The sequence below is a fragment of the Equus quagga genome, chromosome 5, assembly GCF_021613505.1.
Source record: "Equus quagga isolate Etosha38 chromosome 5, UCLA_HA_Equagga_1.0, whole genome shotgun sequence".
Classification (NCBI taxonomy): Eukaryota; Metazoa; Chordata; class Mammalia; order Perissodactyla; family Equidae; genus Equus; species Equus quagga.
Genome location: NC_060271.1, coordinates 106838561 through 106856876, shown reverse-complemented (window position 1 = coordinate 106856876; position 18316 = coordinate 106838561). Strand labels below are relative to the sequence as shown.

General features: G+C 36.5%; 1 protein-coding gene across 5 annotated transcripts in view; it reads right to left on the bottom strand.

Moving 5' to 3' along the window:
• MAP4K3 (mitogen-activated protein kinase kinase kinase kinase 3) overlaps positions 1 to 18316 on the bottom strand; it is a 192348-nt gene that overhangs the window by 79413 nt on the left and 94619 nt on the right. For all 5 annotated transcript variants that reach the window (XR_006888463.1, XR_006888462.1, XR_006888464.1 and 2 more), the window contains exon 3: positions 10822 to 10912. Coding sequence is in view for 2 of the 5 variants with exons in the window: in XM_046660241.1 (XP_046516197.1) it covers positions 10822 to 10912 (91 nt within the window). In the remaining 3 variants the exon portion in view is untranslated. The remainder of the gene's footprint in view (positions 1 to 10821; positions 10913 to 18316) is intronic.

Here is an 18316-nt window from a genome sequence, read left to right as displayed (position 1 = left end):
TCACTTGTCTTTAGATAGCATCTCTCTCACATACACACTCTAAGATACCATAATCAAGTGACAAGAGAAATAATTAGAAAAGATTTAATAGTTTACTCCTTTGTTCATTCTTTTGTTCAATCATTCATTACTTCATCTCAAAAAGGACCAGGAAATGCAATATTCTCAGGGGGCAGAGATGGAACAGAAAGTCTTTGAACTTAGTAAGCTTACTGTAACACAGAAGAAAGATTCTGCATTAACAATATGTCTTTCTCACCACTGCCTTCACAGTGCCTAGAAAAATATCCAGCAAATGAACATTTGTTCCATAAATGAATGAATGAATGCATGAATGACTGAAAGAATAAACAAATAAATTAGATAAAGGGTCAGCAAACTATGGTCAGTGGACCTAATCTAGCCTGTTGCTGGATTTTGCACAGCCTAGGAACTAAGAATGGTTTTTATGTTTTTAAATAGTTTGGGGAAAGAAATCAAAAGACGAACAGTATTTCTTGACAAATGAAAACCATATCAAATTTAAATTTCAGTGTCCATATAAAGTTTTCTTAGAACACAGTTACACTCATTCATTTATGTATTATCCGTGGCTGCTTTTGTATTAAAACAGCAGAGTTGAGTAGCCACACACAAAGCCCACCAAACCTACAATATTTACTATAAGGTCCCTTACAGAGAAGGTTTACTAACCCCTGGATTAGCTAATAATTTGATTAGTGTATAATCCAGGCATGGACAAAGTCCTGTGAGAACCCGGAGGTAAGAATACGTAGGAAAATCAAGGGAAGTTTTTAGGGAGGAGATAACATTTGAGTTGGGTCTTGAAGCTAAAGCAGGAATTCACCACGGAGAGACAGGGAAGGGGTCGAAGCAAAAGACTGAAAATTTGAAAGAAGATGCCACATTTGAGACTATGAGTGATTTAGTTGAGTTTGAACACAAGCTACCTGAAGGGACAATGGTAGGAAATGAAGCTAGAATAGGCTGGGGTCACACTGTAAAACAATGCTTGGTTTGTAGACTCCGCAGTTTAGCTACTTTCATCTGGATGGTCTCCATTTGTCAGTGTCTCTTAAAATGCAGCACCCAGAATCAAGTACTATTCTGAGTGTTGCATGAACGGTGTATTAAAAAGTGAAGTTGTTCTCAGGAGTGGATCACATACAGTGGTGGTGAGATAACCAGACTTGAGAGATGAGCTGACCTGGATGGGTGCAAGGGACCATACAGCATACATACAACAAGGAAACACAAAATCTCAGACTGTGAAGGTGAGCTAACTTGGAGTACAGAATAAAAAAGTACCATGATTCTACAGGCAAAGCTGAAGGTAGTGAAGCCCAGAAGAAGAAATTTGAAGCCAATCAGGATCTAAAATTCATAGCTGGTCTACATACCAATGAAACTGAGGCATGACAGCTGATGGTAAAGTATGAGCTAGCTGCCCCGTGGCCTGGTTTTCAGACCTCTCAGAATGGATGTCTAGGGCTGGCAGACGTGTGATCTTATACAAGATGATGAAGTCACTTATCACTGGAGATTCCCACCCAGGGAGAAGTCTAAATCTCCCAGAGAATCTAACAATTATTTCCCTTATTTGAACACTTACATTTGTATTAATTTGGCTAAAGACTATCTGCAGTTTCTTAGCAACTGCATTAAACTGCTGATTTACAGTTTGAAGTTAACCAAAACCTCTGCATCTTTTTAATGGAAAAGATGGTCAGATGTGCTTTCTCTCCAGCTCTTTATCTGTATAACTGGTTCACTGAAACTATGCATAGAACTTTGTCCTTATTTGTTAAATCTCATTCTTTAAAAAAATAAGGTAGTTTTGACTCACATCCCTTTGTTTCTAACATATAACTTATTAGCTCTCTGTTTTACTTTAAAATACTTCAGCATAGACAGTATGACACAGATTTCTAATTGGAAATATACTGCCCCCAACCAGGCTCCAGAAGTGGCTGGTTGGAAAGACCCTAATCAGTCTACCTTCCAGAGGTAGCTATCATAAGGGCTTTTCTTATAAGCTATTGTGACCTGCACTAATGAGCTTAAGGAATGTTAGAAATAATTTTTTTCCATTGGTGACATGAATGGTGCTCCAACTATGTAGATTACTTATAATTACCATTTGGCACCTCTCTCTCTGCCTTTGCCTAAACTGAGGAATAAGACTCTGGCAGTCCATCAACCAATGTTCTTTGGAATAATGCTTAGGCTCCAAATTGATACGTGTAATTCCAGATTCCACAGCCTGATCTCTCCAGGTGAGCTGGATCCTTCCCTTTGCAGTGGTTCTCAAAGTGCAGTCTGGGAGCCCCTGAGGGTCCTGAGATCCTTTAAGAGGGTCAGCAAGGTAAAGCCATTTTCATAATAACTCTAAGAATTACTTGTCATTTGTCTTTTCTTTCTCTCAAGAGAATACAGTGGAGTTTTCCAGAGGCTACATGATATCATTCCTCTGACAGCTACTAGAATAAGTGCTTATGTATTATTGTGTTTCAAAATGTCCTAAGATGGTAAATATCAATAGATTAACCCATTTAAAAAGCTCTCTGGGGTACCCAATAATTTAAGAGTGTAGAATAAAACAGGTTTTAAGACCAAAATGTTTGAGAATCACTGTTCTAAAATATTTTCACATGTGCTGCACGTGAATCTTTCATATAGAACACCTGTCCCAAGTGCTTACAGAACACGCAGTGGGGAATTCACACATCTTACGAAAACTGGTTGAATGTCGTTGTTTTGGGGTCTGCTTAGGATAAAATGAAATAACATGCAAACTGCTTAGTAAAGGACCTGGAACACAGCACGATAAATGTAAGCTGTTTTCTACCCATTTTGTTATAATTTATCTTGTAGTGTACTTATCTAAGTAACCTCAAATTCCTTCTGGAGCTTGGAGAAAGTGTAAATAACGTTGACTTTTTTTTTTTTTAAGAAAAATAATATAAGAGAGATGGGATTGGTCTGACATGGCTTCTTACCATAGTCATACTAATCACCACTTCTTTCTTGTAAGTGCTCACTAATTATGTGATTAATAATTTATCCTAGATGTTTCCGGGGGACTGATGAATGCCATCAAATTTAATAGTCTGTATTTTCTCAAAATCACCTTTCCCTTTCCTTTGCAAATTGGTCACTGCTGATCACTTTGGATACCTCTCCTGTTTGCCTCAAGACACTCACTTATAGTGGGTGACAATCACATTTGCTAAATTTTCAGTATAATGAGATATAATTTATATAAATCTCAAAGCTTAGATTCATTTAAAGTGTCTAGCTACTCTATAATTACCTACTCACCTATCTTATGCTTCAATTCCTTCTTTATAATGCTTTTCCTACACTTTCCAATTTGAAAACAATTCTCCTTGATAGAGAAAATAGACACAGGAAATGAGTTCTCTGCTTTCTTATATATTTCAATACTACATCATCTTCTACTTGAAGCTGTTCTATCCCCCTCTTCCACCTTGCTTAAAAACACAATTTTCTATTCATTCTATGTGAAATGGCATTCCAACCTACAGACAAAAAAAAAAATCAGGAATAAATATATATTAATACTTTACTTTTTAAGATATCTAAAATACTTTACCTTTATCACATTCTATTTCATTAAGCCTGGTATTATCAAAAAAGCTTGAGTTTACTAGAAAAATAATTTCCATCTGTTCCATGAATGTCTCTCTTGCAATGATAAATCTGCATTTGTTTTTGGTCATTCACCAAGCCATCTGCCTAATAGGAAAGGACTTGAGTCAATCAGCCCATTTTAGGCAGGCCAATAAATTATAAAATCTTTGTCCCTGGGGATCTGAATTGAAATAAAATTAACCACTGAGGTAAATATTCAATGTACCACTATTAATTCCCTGACACAACAAATCCTTAGAATTTCTTTCTTCTTATTCTGTAAAATTACCTTACTATCTTACAGGGAATAGAAAAAAAGTAGGAAGGGAAAAAGTTCACTATTTTCATCTTCTAGTTCAATGTTTACCAGGGCATACAGAAACTAGCATTCCAATAACTATTTCACTAAACTGGAAATCTTATAATTTCTAAAATACATTCTCTTTGCTTGAGGAAGATTAGCCCTGAGCTAACATCTATGCCAATCTTCCTCTGCTTTATATGTGGGTTGTCACCATGGCATGGCTGACAAGTGGTGTAGGTTCACATCTGGGATCCAAACTTGCGAACCTGGGCCGCTGAAGCAGAGCGTGCCGAACTTAACCACTACGCCATGGGGCCGGCGCCTGTAACACAATTTTTAATCCTCCCACACTTTGTAACACTTCACAGACTTAAAACTGATTGAACAAACTAATATAATCACTTATATATTTTGCCCAAATATAACATGATTTAAAAAAGTAAAATAAAATTTAAGCAAGATCACCAAGAATCAGCAGCTATAGAACGTCTGCTAGAAACTGGCACACCAAGTCATTCTCCCTGGGACAGGATGGCTAGCTATGCCCCACATGCACTGCTCCGACCCCTGTACTTTACTGTGGGTTATCATGCTGACCAAAGCACTTGCCAATGGCTACTCCACTATATTCAGCAAAATAATTCAACTTTAACCTCACTATCAATGTGGAAAATAAGAAATTCAAAAACTGCTAGATGTTTTAATAGAAGATAATTTATTTAATGTGAGTTGAATTTAAGATGTTTTGGTTCATTTTTAAACAGATATGCAAAAACTACTGCATTCCAAAAAGTTATAGGTAACCTCTCCATCTGCTTCCCTTTTAACAAGGAGAGGGCGGCTCTGGACTCGGGGGGATACAACGTGACCTCTCTCTCTAGAATTATACCTGGCACTAGTTCAGCAAATTTTCTAGAGAATGGGTCACTGAACAGTAATCCTATGTGAAGGATGCTTCCAGAAAGAAACGACCGTACAGCTAAATCAGTTTTAGGGGTGCCACTTACTAGTCTTCTCTTGGAAATTAACAATGCCACTGGTATATTAAAGGCTCTGAGAAATCCTGCAGTAAGCAAGAGGAGGGGGAACAAAATGAAAGGAGGGAGGGAGGGGGGAGGCGTTGGAGAGGAAGGAAAAGGTGGGGAGAGGAGGAGGAAAAGAAGAAAGAGGGGGAGAAGGGGGATGGAGAAAGATAGGAAAGGGAGAAGGGGGAGGAGGAAGAAGGGGAAAAAGAAGAAGGAGAAGAGGGGAGAGGGAGGACGAGGAAGAGGAAGAAATAAAACTTCTCTAATTCTGTTCAGTTCACTATTCCTCAAATTATTTTTTCCATAGACCCTTTTTTCTTTCAAATCACACTATCAGCATCCCTTAAACGAATGTTCTACAGAAAACATCCTAGCAATTCTAGTATGAGATTGTATCTCTTAAGGTGGTTCCACTAAATTTTCTGCTTAGTATTCTTAACTGGGGGTCCTTGCCCCCCCAAGGAACATGGGCAATGTCTGGAGACATTTTTGGTTGTCACAACTAGGAAGATGCCACTGGCACGTAGAAGCGGCCAGGCACATTGCTAACCCACCTCCAGGCCATTTGAAGTAACTACTGTTACTACTATTGCTACTGCATTTGAAGGAAATGAATGTAGTTTGAATTAGTGTAAACAGAAAACTAAAAGCAAAAGAGGAACATTAGTGAAAAACAGGTGAAATCTGGATGAAGGATCTTAGTTTAGCTAACAGTATTGTACCAATGTTAATTTCTTAGTTTTGACAAATGGACCACGGTTACATAAGATGTTCACATTAGGGAGAGCTGAGTGAAGGGTATTCAGAGAACTCTCCATACTGTCTTCGCAACTTTTATGTAAATCTAACATATCCCAAGATTAAAAGTTCCTTTTTTTTTAAGAGTGGCTAGGTATAAATTAAAGTGACTTAACTGTAATCTTTATTTTCATAGTGTGAACATTCAAAAAGGTATTTCCTGTGGTTTCCCTCCCAGCCCTGTCTCTGGCTCTAAAAAAAATTTCTGTTTCTATATAATTTAAGAGACTACCATCTCTTTCCTGGATTGCTGCAATAAATTTAACTGAACTCCTTGTATTAATCCCTACACCCCAAGTCCATCCCAGACAGAATACACTCCCCTCTGTGTCAACAAGTATGCTCAATACCTACAGGTCCTAATGAAGGCATACAAGGTTCCCCTTTTGCCTACATCTTCACAGCCTTACCCACTGCAACTATACCCTTTTCCCCTCAAGCTCTGAGAATATTAGTTGTGTCCTGAATACTTCATGATTTTTCATGCATGCATTCTCTTTGCCAGAAATTATGACTTTCTACACACATACACACACTATCGTAAACGTCTACTAATCCTTTAGCACCCAATATTTAGAAAATGCATCATTCATAGAGCTTTCTCTGATGCCCTTACTTTGACAAAATTAGATCTCTACAACCTTTATCACTTTGTGTCTTACACAGAAATCATTAATGCACCTAATGCACTAATGCATATTACACGGCAATTATCTGTTCATGTCTATTTCTTTTATTAGATTATAAACTCCTTAAAGGCAAGGACTACGTGTTATCTATCTTTACATCTTCAGCACTCTATACATCCTAAAAAATAATGTAAGAACACTTTGTAAAGGATGGTGATTTACAAATATGTTATTATTATGAGATAAATTATGCTCATCTAAACTAGTACTCTGGATTTCAAAGGTTTAAAACATCTGATCTAAATAAAACTGTTTTTACTGTATAGATCTGATCTTCTACTGGCTCATCTTCTGAGGGGCATTTGTTGTTATGCCACCTAAGCTTGAAGAGTTTAAACTGGAGAGAAATGTCTCAATTTTCTTAATTTATTCTTAAAGGACATGCTGGGCTAATGAATGCTTAGAAGGAACCTCAAATTAAAATTATTTTTTGCTTAAAAGAAGCAACAGTTTAGCTCTACTGGAAATAAAGAACAGCTCTATGATGATTTCAATCTGTTGCTTTATAAATATACACACACAAATATACAGATAAAAATATACACCAAACCAGGATTATTTACTTTAAATTTTAAACTTCCAGGAAAAACTTTTGTCTATCCAGTTCTTGTTGTACAGTATGTGTAATTAGGCACTTCATAAACATAGACTTTTAAAGATACAGAGGGGCAGAGTAGGGAAGGCCCTGTTAAGAAGAATGCTAGGTATTCTGTTTTACAGGCACTCAATCTCAGTATTTCTACAGGAAGCAAGCACAGCTACCCTGTTATAAATTAGGCTTCTGAACTTAACTATATGCTGGTCATCTATTCAGTAGATTCAGAGGCTAAGCCTGATTCTCTGAGAGGAACATTTATTAATAGTCAAAGGACATTAACTCAGTTTCCTCAAATTTTTGTCTAAATTTGTTATACCATGCTATAACGGCAACAAGACAGAAGGAAGAAAGTCGCTAAGAACAGTATATATTTTAGGAGGGTTGTATCAAGTTAAAACAAACAAGTTCCTTGCCTTTTGTAAAATCATTCAGTAAGGAAAAAGAATGCAAGAAACCATGTTCCCTTTGAGATTAAATCTGGCTTCCCAGGCTAAGTAATATAGTATACCAAAAAAACAGCCGACTAGGTATCTGCAGAGCCGGAATTAAGTCCCAGCGCCAACAATGAGTAGAAGGATAACCTAAAGAAGTCAGTTATCTAGCACTCCATTTTCTCATCCATAACAAAGAGTGGCCTAAGTGACGAGATCTCTCAGTCCCCTCCAGCTCTAACACCCTACAAGTCTAACCATTAGTATTCCATACTCCAAATTTGGGTGAGTCTGGACTTTAATTAAGGAATAAGGGAAGAATCTCTATAGAAGAAAAGAGCTAGAGAAAAAGGATTAATTGCTGTTTTATACTACACTACCACTTGCTTTCATATCACTTTCATCAGCTACACCAGATACATGATAAAATCATCTACTTAAACCAGTATTTCCTATTTTAGATCACACAACTCCAAAACATAGCTCTACTGAAAAAAATGACTCTAATTTGCCTGTTTTATTTTGGTTTCTGGGCAATTTTGCCCTTAAAATTCTTATATTTGGATTAAAATAAAAGTACTCTTTAAAAAAAATTCATCAAGCTATACATAAAACGAATTTGTGCACTTTTCTATATGTATGCTATTGCTTCAATATAAAAAGTTTACTTTTAAAAAAGGATATTCAAAACACAGTCAGAATACATATTTCCTGAAATCGAAAACTAAATATAATTTTTGTTAAGCACAACCTCCAACTGGCTCTCTTGGAGGATACCTAGAAGGGAAGGTTAATGGGTGTCTTACTAGGCAGTTGTGGTAATCTGCCTCAAGCGACAGCCAAAACTTATCAACAAAAATGGATACAAACCCAAGAAGAATTCTGCACTTCCATGGGTAACAAGATCAAACATTTTGCTGCCTAACCTGTATGGGAAGGCTCTTGCCTAAGTAATCCAGAAGGTCAAAGGTCCAGTTTAGTGTGTGTCTGTCTGTTTTTTAAAGGAGGAGGGGCATTGGTAGTCTATTTGGTCAGCTCTTTGGGCAAGGAAGTTAAAAAGGTTAAGTCAAAAATGTGATCCATGAGCACAGTATCATGGAAAGAACTAGAACCCTACTGTCAGTAACTTGAAATGTGACTGTAAACTAAATACTTGATGTTAAACTCTCTCAAGCATCTTACTTATAAAATGGACATATCACCTAACGTGGAGTAATACTGCTAACAGTGTTGTTGAAAACATCAAATGAAACAGTAACATGATGGTACTTAAGCATTTATTATGTTCTAAGCTCTGTTCTTAACACTTTACATGTATTTACCCATTATCCTTGTAGCTATCCCCATCATATTATATCTATTATTATTATCCCTATTTTATAGATGAAGAAACACACAAATGCATGGAGTGGTTAAGTAATTTGCTGTAAGTCAACACAGTTAATAAGCGATGGAGTCAGAACTCAACCAACCCAAACAATCTGACTCTAGAACTCAAGCTCTTAACTATTAAACATACCACTGTATCTGTGGCAAAAATGTCACGCTCATTTCACCATACCAAGGTTGCCATATAAATGGATGAGGCTATCCTGGAATAACAAGTTACGCTTTGGATGGTCCTACAGTTCTAGAAGACTCAAGCATGTCTGAGAAGTACTCTTAGATCAAAGGAAAACACAAAAACTCTTTAAAAGATCTGTTTGCCCTTGGGTGGGAAAAACTTTGTAATGCTTCTCCTAACTGAGTCTAAGTAGGTTATTTTGTTAGGACCAATAACAGTAAAACACATTGTTTTGAAGTGATGATTTTAATGTATGGGCAGTAATCAATTACTTGGATCATAAACTTAACTGATTTTAAGAGATTTGTTTCTTTAAGCTGATCCAGTAGCTACTTGTACTGGGTCTGTCCACAAAATATAAATTGATGCAGAATCTGTCTGTGTTAGGTTGCTGTTTGAACCACTTACCATTGAAGTAGTTTGAAATTGGTTGTTAAAGAACCCATTGTAATAGTCTGACCCACTAACTATCCAGGTAATAGTCATTGACCTGGAGGTAGTACCTGTCCCTATGTGAACTAAGGTCTCCAATAAACCCACCCTTCGACCTCAATGAAGGTCGAGCAATCAAAGCTGTCCAAAAGTGGTTAGAATCAAGAAGAGCTGGTCTGATTATCTTTTCACAAGCTGGAAAGAAGAGAGGGCAGAAGTGCCCAGTCTTTTCCATTTGTTGTGCCAACATCAGAAGAGGAAAGGTGTTTTGTACTTGGATTGCATTAAGAATGGGAGCTGAGGGGCCAGCTTGGTGGCATAGTGGTTAAGTTCATGTGCTCCACTTCAGCGGCCTGTGGTTCGCAGGTTTGGATCTCAGGCGTGGACCTACACACTGCTCACCAAGCCATGCTGTGGCAGCATCCCACATATGAAATAGAGGAAGATCGGCACAGACGTTAGCTCAAAGCCAGTCTTCCTCAAGCAAACAGAGGAAGACTGGCAACAGATGTTAGCTCGGGGCCAGTCTTCCTCACCCCTAAAAAATGGAAGCTGCAATAAGTTACATCCTTATATACCCTACACTATATCAGAACTCAGAAGAATTTTTTTAATACATAAGAATGTATTCTCCAATCCTCCCTTTGGAAGGAACTTTAAAAAACAACCAGGTCACAGTGTTCAACTCACAATTACATATAGAAGTAAATGCACAAACATGATTTGACCTTGAGGGCATTCCCTGTGAAATATGACCTGGGGAACCAGGCTTGGTCCTACCAAACCAAAAGAAGGGACAGCAAATTCACAATCTTTCTAAGTTCACTTCAGGACCTGGGAAAATAAGAAGTTAGTGAAATAATTATAGTTCCTAGTCCTTTGGACAAAATGAAGGGAAGGGATGATGCGGTATTTTGAGGCTAGAAACACAAAAGAAAAAAAACGTTCTAACAAAAACATAACAGCAAGAGAGGCTCCTGACTTTCCAAATTCATCCAAGTCTAGAAGAAAGGGGAACAGAATGGCATATTCAAATGTCTAGTCTACCACAGGAAGACTAACCATAAAAGTCAGTTTTCACTTGTCAGCTTCCTCACTGAAACCACATCCGATTCCCAAAAGCACAACAGACAAAGCACAGACTATGATACTGGTTACAGAATTAACATAAACAGATCATAAATAAAAATTCCATTCATATGAAAATATCCTATCTTCAAAGCATGAAGAAAACTACAAAACAGTATTAGAGCTAACCTTATTTTGTTAAATGTGTTAGGTGATAGAAATCATTATTGTTTTTCAAAAGGGAAACAAACAATGTACCTGAGATAGCTTCCAAAATAAGCAACAATATTTGGATGTTTACAGTCTTTCATCATAATAATTTCTTGCTGCACAACTGCAAAGTCTTCTCCTAGAATAAAAAAACAAGTATGTTGAATATTTAGTAGGTAAGTTTCAAAATATCAATTTGTTTCAAAACATAATAATGTTACTGATATTACTTATAATGACAATTTCAGTCCTCTCTTGACAGAAAGCAAAGTACAGTGATTAAAGGCATGACCTTTGGTCCCAGACTTCTGGATTCAAATCCCAACTCTGTCCTTTACTAAGCTGTGTAAACTTGGGCAAATTACTTGACTTCTCTGTGACAATTTCTGTCTCTAAAATAGAGACAAAAATAATAATAACCTAACTCATAGGGCTGTTGGAACGGTTAAATGGACTAATATATGTAAAATGCTTAGAACAGTGCCTGGCACAGAGTAAGCACTATAAAAAGCATTTGCTATTATTATTATTATACCTTGGATAGATATAATCATCATATAATCCACTAAAAAACATACACTACTTTTTCCTTTATTATCAAATAACATTTAATATAATTTTAACACAAAGAAGTAATTCTTTGTTAAGTTAGGGCAGGAACCTTTAAATAGCAAGCGTGTCAAATGTACCTCCACTGGCTCTTCACAGAGCCGAGAGGCCCATATTCTAGCAGTACTGGGTTACCAGATGGCCCATAAACGCAGGCTTATCCTTTGTCGAGTGCCTTGTTCCAACTGTGTTGAGATGCAGAAAGACTGTATTTAAGCCTGGTCAGACTCTTAGCAAATAATCTCTCCTTCTACTCCTTCCCTGCCCGAATTCTTCAAACCAAGATCTGGCAATACCATAGCAGTATCACATGCTATGGCTCCTGAATGAACACTTATCATAGAGAGAAGGAGAACTGCAGCGAATGTAAATGTGGTGAACCAGAGATGATGCAGACAGGGAACAAACGGAAGTGCTTACATTCAAATTAAAGTAGCTTTGTATTAATAATTCAGTTTTTAAAGCATTATATACTATAAATAGTGTGATTAAATGTATATTAGTAGCCAAGTAAAAAATAGAAAGTTTCCCAAATTACTGTTCAAATCATAGTATGAGGTCGTTATGGCAAGCCCTGACAGTTCTGGGCATTTTCCTATTGTAAATATAACGGAGATGTGACGTAGTCAACCATGAACCACCTGAACCCAAAATCAAAACCCACCTACTGCCCCAGTTACACGGGAGGAAGTAAGGGAGAAGAGATAGTTTGTCAGATTCTTAATTTCTGCAATGAAGTGAGTACAAAATCAAAGATCTCCAAAGAGAGAACAGGACACTTTTATGACTACAAAATTTTAGAAGAAAATCACTGCACTAGAATCCTCCTCTGAGCTCATTTCGACTCATTAAGAATTACTGATTTTCAGTATATTAAGAAAAATCCAAGTTAGAATTAATAAAGCCACAATGAGACTAATACCAATTTTCAGGGATATACTAAATTCTTTGAAAGTTCTAAATTTTGCTTTTCACTTGCCTCTCATTTATACTTTTACCCAATTTGGTGAAAGGGCTGCATGAAATCAAAGTTGATCTAGTCAGAGTAAACTCTAGGACTTCAGTTTGAGGGTTAGAGGACAGCAGCTCTCTTTTTAGGGGTAGCCCTGTGGGTTGTTAGGAGTCATCACGCAACCTCAAAGGGAGCCAGGTTTAGGATAAAGTTGATCTGCAAAAACATCGAGGAGAAATAGCAAAAGAAGGGGAAGAGGACAGGCACGTGACGATGGAATTTAGCTACTACACAAGCCTTGCCTGCCTCTGTAATTTTCAGATATACCTGTACATGACCATTAAATTCCCTGTAATGTTTAAGTTACCTTGAGTTGTGGTTTCTGTTACTCACAACTATAAGCATCACAACTTCTGCAGTGATCTTTGCACGTATCACAGCCCTTATGACACTGACCAATGTCTGCATGTCTCTGTGCTCACTATTGTTCTCTAGGACAGGATTATGCCTTAATCATCTTTGAATCCTAGCACCTAACATGTGATTAATAAATCTGTTGCCTGAACGAATCTATGAGACCACATAATTCTTCTACATGATGACTCTAAATCAGGCATATCTGCTTTTGGTTTTATTTCATCCAGTTATGAGAACATTTTACACAATTAATTGCTTATTTCTACTCCTGTGCTTTCTACTAAAACCTATGAATGCTTTTGTCTTCAACTACTTCTTCCCTATTGAAATGCTGTTGATCCAAAGTGCATCCTTTTTTTCCTATTAAGTCATCTCCACAAGATTATGAGAATGGCCAAATTAAATTCAACATTTTTGTGGGAAAAAATCCAAAGAAAAAATCCACAACTTGATTTTAAAATGTAACTGAAAAAGACAGATTTAGGTAGGAAAAAAGAAAGCAGAGTTAAATACATTAATAATCCAAAGAAGCTTAATAGTAGATTTAAAGGACTTCCGTCAAAGCTCAAAAGAAACAGAGAAATATATTCCAAAGAATAAACTAATAAGCTTCTCCCTTTTCCCTCGCCAAAATCCCAGCACACTTCACTGGACACTGCAGAGCACGATGGTTAGATTAGATAATCTCTAAAAATTCTTTGCAATCCTGAGGGTCTAGGATTTTTTGATAAAAATTTTAGACATCAAAATGAAGACACCTTCTAGAAGATGGTGAAAAACAAACAGAAAAGCCTAACTGAGAAAAACAGACAAGACTACAAGTAGAGCGGATTATGAAGAAACCAAGTAAACAGACAGAAAAATACAAACTAATACACGCAAAATTCTCACACGTATTAAATGTTCAGTAAATGTTAACTGTTTGTAGTAGGCTGAATAACAGCCCCCAAAGGTACAATATCCAGGTCCTAATCCCGAAATCTCTGTATGTGACCTGATATGGCAAAAGGGACTTTGTAGATGTGATTAAATTAAGGATCCTGAGACAGGAAGATTATCCTGAATTATCTGGGAAGGCTCTAAATACAATCACAAGTGTCCTTATAAGAGGGGGGCAGAGGGAGACGACTATAAGAAGGCAAGAAGAAAGATGCTACACTGCTGACTTTGATGATGAACGAAGGGGCCAAGAATTAAGGAATGCAGCTCTAGAAGCCAGAAAAGGCAAGGAAACAGATTCTCCCTTAGAATCTCCAGAGGGAGTACAGCCCCGCTGGCACCTTGATCTTGACCCAGTGAAACTCCATTTGGACTTCTGAATTCCAGAACTTTTAAGAAAATAAATTTGTGCTGTTTCAAGCCACCAAGTTTGTGGTGAATTGTTACAGCAGCCATAGGAAACTAATAAGCTATTATTATCAATATTATTACTATTGTAGCAGAGCTGACTACCCATTCACAAATAATCTGTGCTCTCTCTTCCAAAGTATGGACGTTATTGGTGGGAGGCAATTATCCAGTCGAAGACAACATCTCCCAGTCAATGTGAATATTAATGTGCCCAAGAGACTAGTTCTTATCAATGAAATGCAAGCAAAAATCATGTGTCCTTTTCTCTTTCCTTCCCCATCAGCAGGCTACATAACACTGTGAGGCCTGAGAAAATGCAAGAAGTCTGGGTCCCTGAGTCACTAAAAGGGAAAAAGTCATCCAACAACTTGAGCAACTGCACTGAACTATTACATAAACTTGAAATAAAATTTTATTATGTTAAGTCACTGATATGTTTTAGTTTAGTTATTACAGTAGTTATCATCATCCTAAGCCAATGTAAGTATTACCATCCATTTACGAAAAAGGTTTTCCAAATTGTAGTAGGTACTTCACAAATGTTTTACTGGATTAACAAATAAGAGACTCGGTTCCTCTATTTAATAGATAAAGAATAGAGACAATGAACAAGATTATAGGCATTTCTCTCTATTTGGTATACAATGCTTTCCTGGAAATAGCTATATTTAGTGAAATGTGTGAGAGCAAAAGAGGAAACCTGAATGTTATAGGAGTGGATCTTTCCCTGAAAACTAGAGTTAGAATCCCTCATACCTCCTTGCCATTTAGATACAAACTGACAATCATCATATTTCCAACATTTCATAAAATTTTTTACTTTTTCTTTGACAAAATAATACATAATCTTAAATCGAACGGATATCCAACTGACTGCCTTTTTGGTATGCCGAGTATTTTCACTGGTGTAAAGACCTACTCTTCTTATCATTAACATAAGCATTTTGAATTAACAAACTATCCACTCATTTTTTTAATAAAATGAACAAAAATTCAATAAAATAATTATCGAAACACTGTTTTCAGATAAATATGGTGAAGCAGTCAAAATAGAACCATTGGCTGGGAGGCAGTACTACCATCTTGGTCTGCTGAACAGTTTACGTATCTAAGTCCAAGTTACTGTCTGAAGGCAGACGACACGTGTCTGCACATTTAAGGGAAATAGAGGTGATACAAAAATTAAACAGGGAAAACTTAAGGATTATCTGTACTGGGAGGTGAACCAACAGACCAGTAGGTTCATGTCTTCAGGGAACCAAATCTTGGTCTATTTGTAAACTGGGTATCCTCTGTTTCCTTAGTTCTGTCCCCCATGAAGTAAACATGAGTTTACAAGTCACCATTCTCAATTATCCCTTGTTTTCTTACTTTGTTTCTTTGTTTTCTTAATTTTCCTTTAGTCATCTTTCTCTCTTCTAAATGTTGAACATCTTCATGACCCTTATAATCTGACATGGTTTTCCAGAAGTGTCTAGACAAATGTTATTATAATGAAATAATTCTTTGCAGTATCAATAGTTATTTAACATGGTAACTAACAACAGAGCAGATCAGAATTAAACGTACTTTTTAATTATCATTTTTAAAGATTTTAAAAGCAAGTTAACTATAGATATGATTTACCCTCTAGCTTACAACTCTGTTAGTGTGTGAATGTACTTTTGTGTATATATATAGTATTTGTGAAAATATCTAATGCTTTAATTTTGATAAAGATGATTATTCTTAGGATGTTCTCTCTTGAGAAGACATTCAACAACAGCCATACATTGAATAGCTAATATGATATAAAGGAGAACATACTAGAAACTATGGGTAGAGTTCCAGAAATGAACAAGACTTTCCTTGACTGTAAGAAACTTACTGGGGACATAAAATGTGTATAATCATAACTATAATAGCTTAAAGTCAAACCTTAAATAATTCCCTTATTTCTATAACATTAAATCTATACTTTGCTACTGGAATTACCATATCTAGTATAGTGTCATGATTAAGGATATGTACTTTGGAATCAAAATATCGAACTACGAAACTTGGTTTCACAACTTTCTGGTTGTATGATCTTGGGCAAAATGGTTTTCTCTCTCCTTCTCTGAGGTCAGGTTCATTATGAAATGGAGATAACAGATGCCCTCTTAAGGTTATTGTAAGGATGAGGTAAAAGAATACTTGTCAAGTACTTAGAACAAGGCCTCACACATACTGTTCACTAACTACTACCTCCTATTATTATCATCCAGTATGATCTGTTATTTGTAATTCTACATTATTTCTCCTACTGTTCTCCCCCTTAATGCTATTTCAGCCACACTGGCCTCCCTGCTTTTCCTCGAATACCATAAACAAGCTCCTGACCAGAGTCTTTGCACTTTCTATTCGGGCTAACTAATGTGCTCTTTTCCACCCCCCGCTAGGCTTGCTTTCCCAACCTCCTTCAGGGCTCTATTCAAACGCTGCCTTTAAGCTGAGAGGTTCTCTGATACCTCTACAAAAAAACAGCAATCCAGGGGCCGACCCTACGGCTAAGTGGTTAAGTTGGCACGCTCTGCTTCAGCAGCCCAGGGTTTTGCTGGTTCAGATCCTGGGCAAAGACATGGGACCGCTCATCAGGCCACAGTGAGGCAGTGTCCCATATGCCACAACTAGAAGGACCCACAACTAAGATATATACAACTATGTACTGGGGGGATTTGGGGAGAAAAAGCAGAAAACAAAAAGAAGATTGGCAACAGTCATTAGCTCAGGCACCAATCTTTAAAAAAAAAACCAAACAAAAAAGCCCCAGCAATCCACAATCACAACTCCAGGACATCCTTACTCTGTTTTATTTTTCTCCATAGCACTTATCACATCTAACATACTACATGTTTACTTATTCACTGTCCGTCTCCAACACAAAACAGATATTTAACATGAACAAGTTAATGAATTATTCTAGAAGTACTAAGCAATTGAAACCTACAAGAGAAAAAAATAGGTTACTATAAATAGTAGAAATACAAAATTCTCACTTTTTATAACATACATGATTGTGTTCCTGGAAAGCAAGCTAACAAAAACCAATTGAAAAAACAATCAGAAACGATTTTAAAAATCCTTAAGTTAACAAATTACAATAGATACATCAAATTAAAGTATACATCTAAGGATAAGCTTTAAAACGTGTAAGCCATACACAAAGTGTTTTGGGAGATAAAAGACCTGAAAAAATAGAAGAACTGAATAGAGGAATTTACTACAGTAAAGATGATAATTGTCTCATGAATTAAACCCTGAATTAATGTAATTCCAATCAAAATACCAACTGAACTTTTTTCAAACATAAAAAAATATATCATTAAATTCACCTGGAAAAAAAAAGTGGGAATATTTCTTTAACAGATATTACTTTAAAATAAGTAGCTCTTATATAAAAATTGATATACCCAGAAGAATTCTCATCTTTTTTATTTTTTGTCTATCTTAGATCATGTTAAATGTCCTATGGCCAGAGAGACAAGAAAAAGAAATAAAAAGCATCCAAATCAGAAAAGAAGTGGTAAAATTATCTCTGTTTGCAGATGACATGATCTTATACGTAGAAAACCCTAAAGATTCCACAAGAAAACTGTTAGAACTAATAAACGAATTTAGCAAAGTTGCACGATACAAGATCAACATAAAAAATCAGTTTTGTTTGTATACCAGGCAATGAACAGCCCAAAAAGGAAATTAAGAAAATCTCAATTACAATCTCACCAAAAAGAATAAAATACTTAGGAATAAAGTTAACCAAGGAGGTGAAAGATTTGTACACTAAAAACTACAAAATACTGCTGAAAGAAATTAAAGAAGACATAAATGAACAGAAAAGCACTCCACATTCATGAATTGGAAGACTGAATATTGCTAGTGTCCATGCTACCCAAGGTCATATGGAACCACCACAAAGGACCCCAAATAGCCAAAACAGCCTTGAGAAAGAACAACAAAGCAGGAGACCTCACATTTCTTGATTTCAAAACATATTACAAAGCCATAGTAAGCAAAATAGTGTGGTACTAGCATAAAGACAGACAGAGACCAATGGAACAGAATAAGAGAGCACAGAAATAAACCCACATATACGTGATTAACTGATTTTCAACAAGGGTGCCAAGAATACACAATGGGGAAAGAACAGTCTCTTTAACAAATGGTGCTGGGAAAACGGGATATCCACATGCAGAA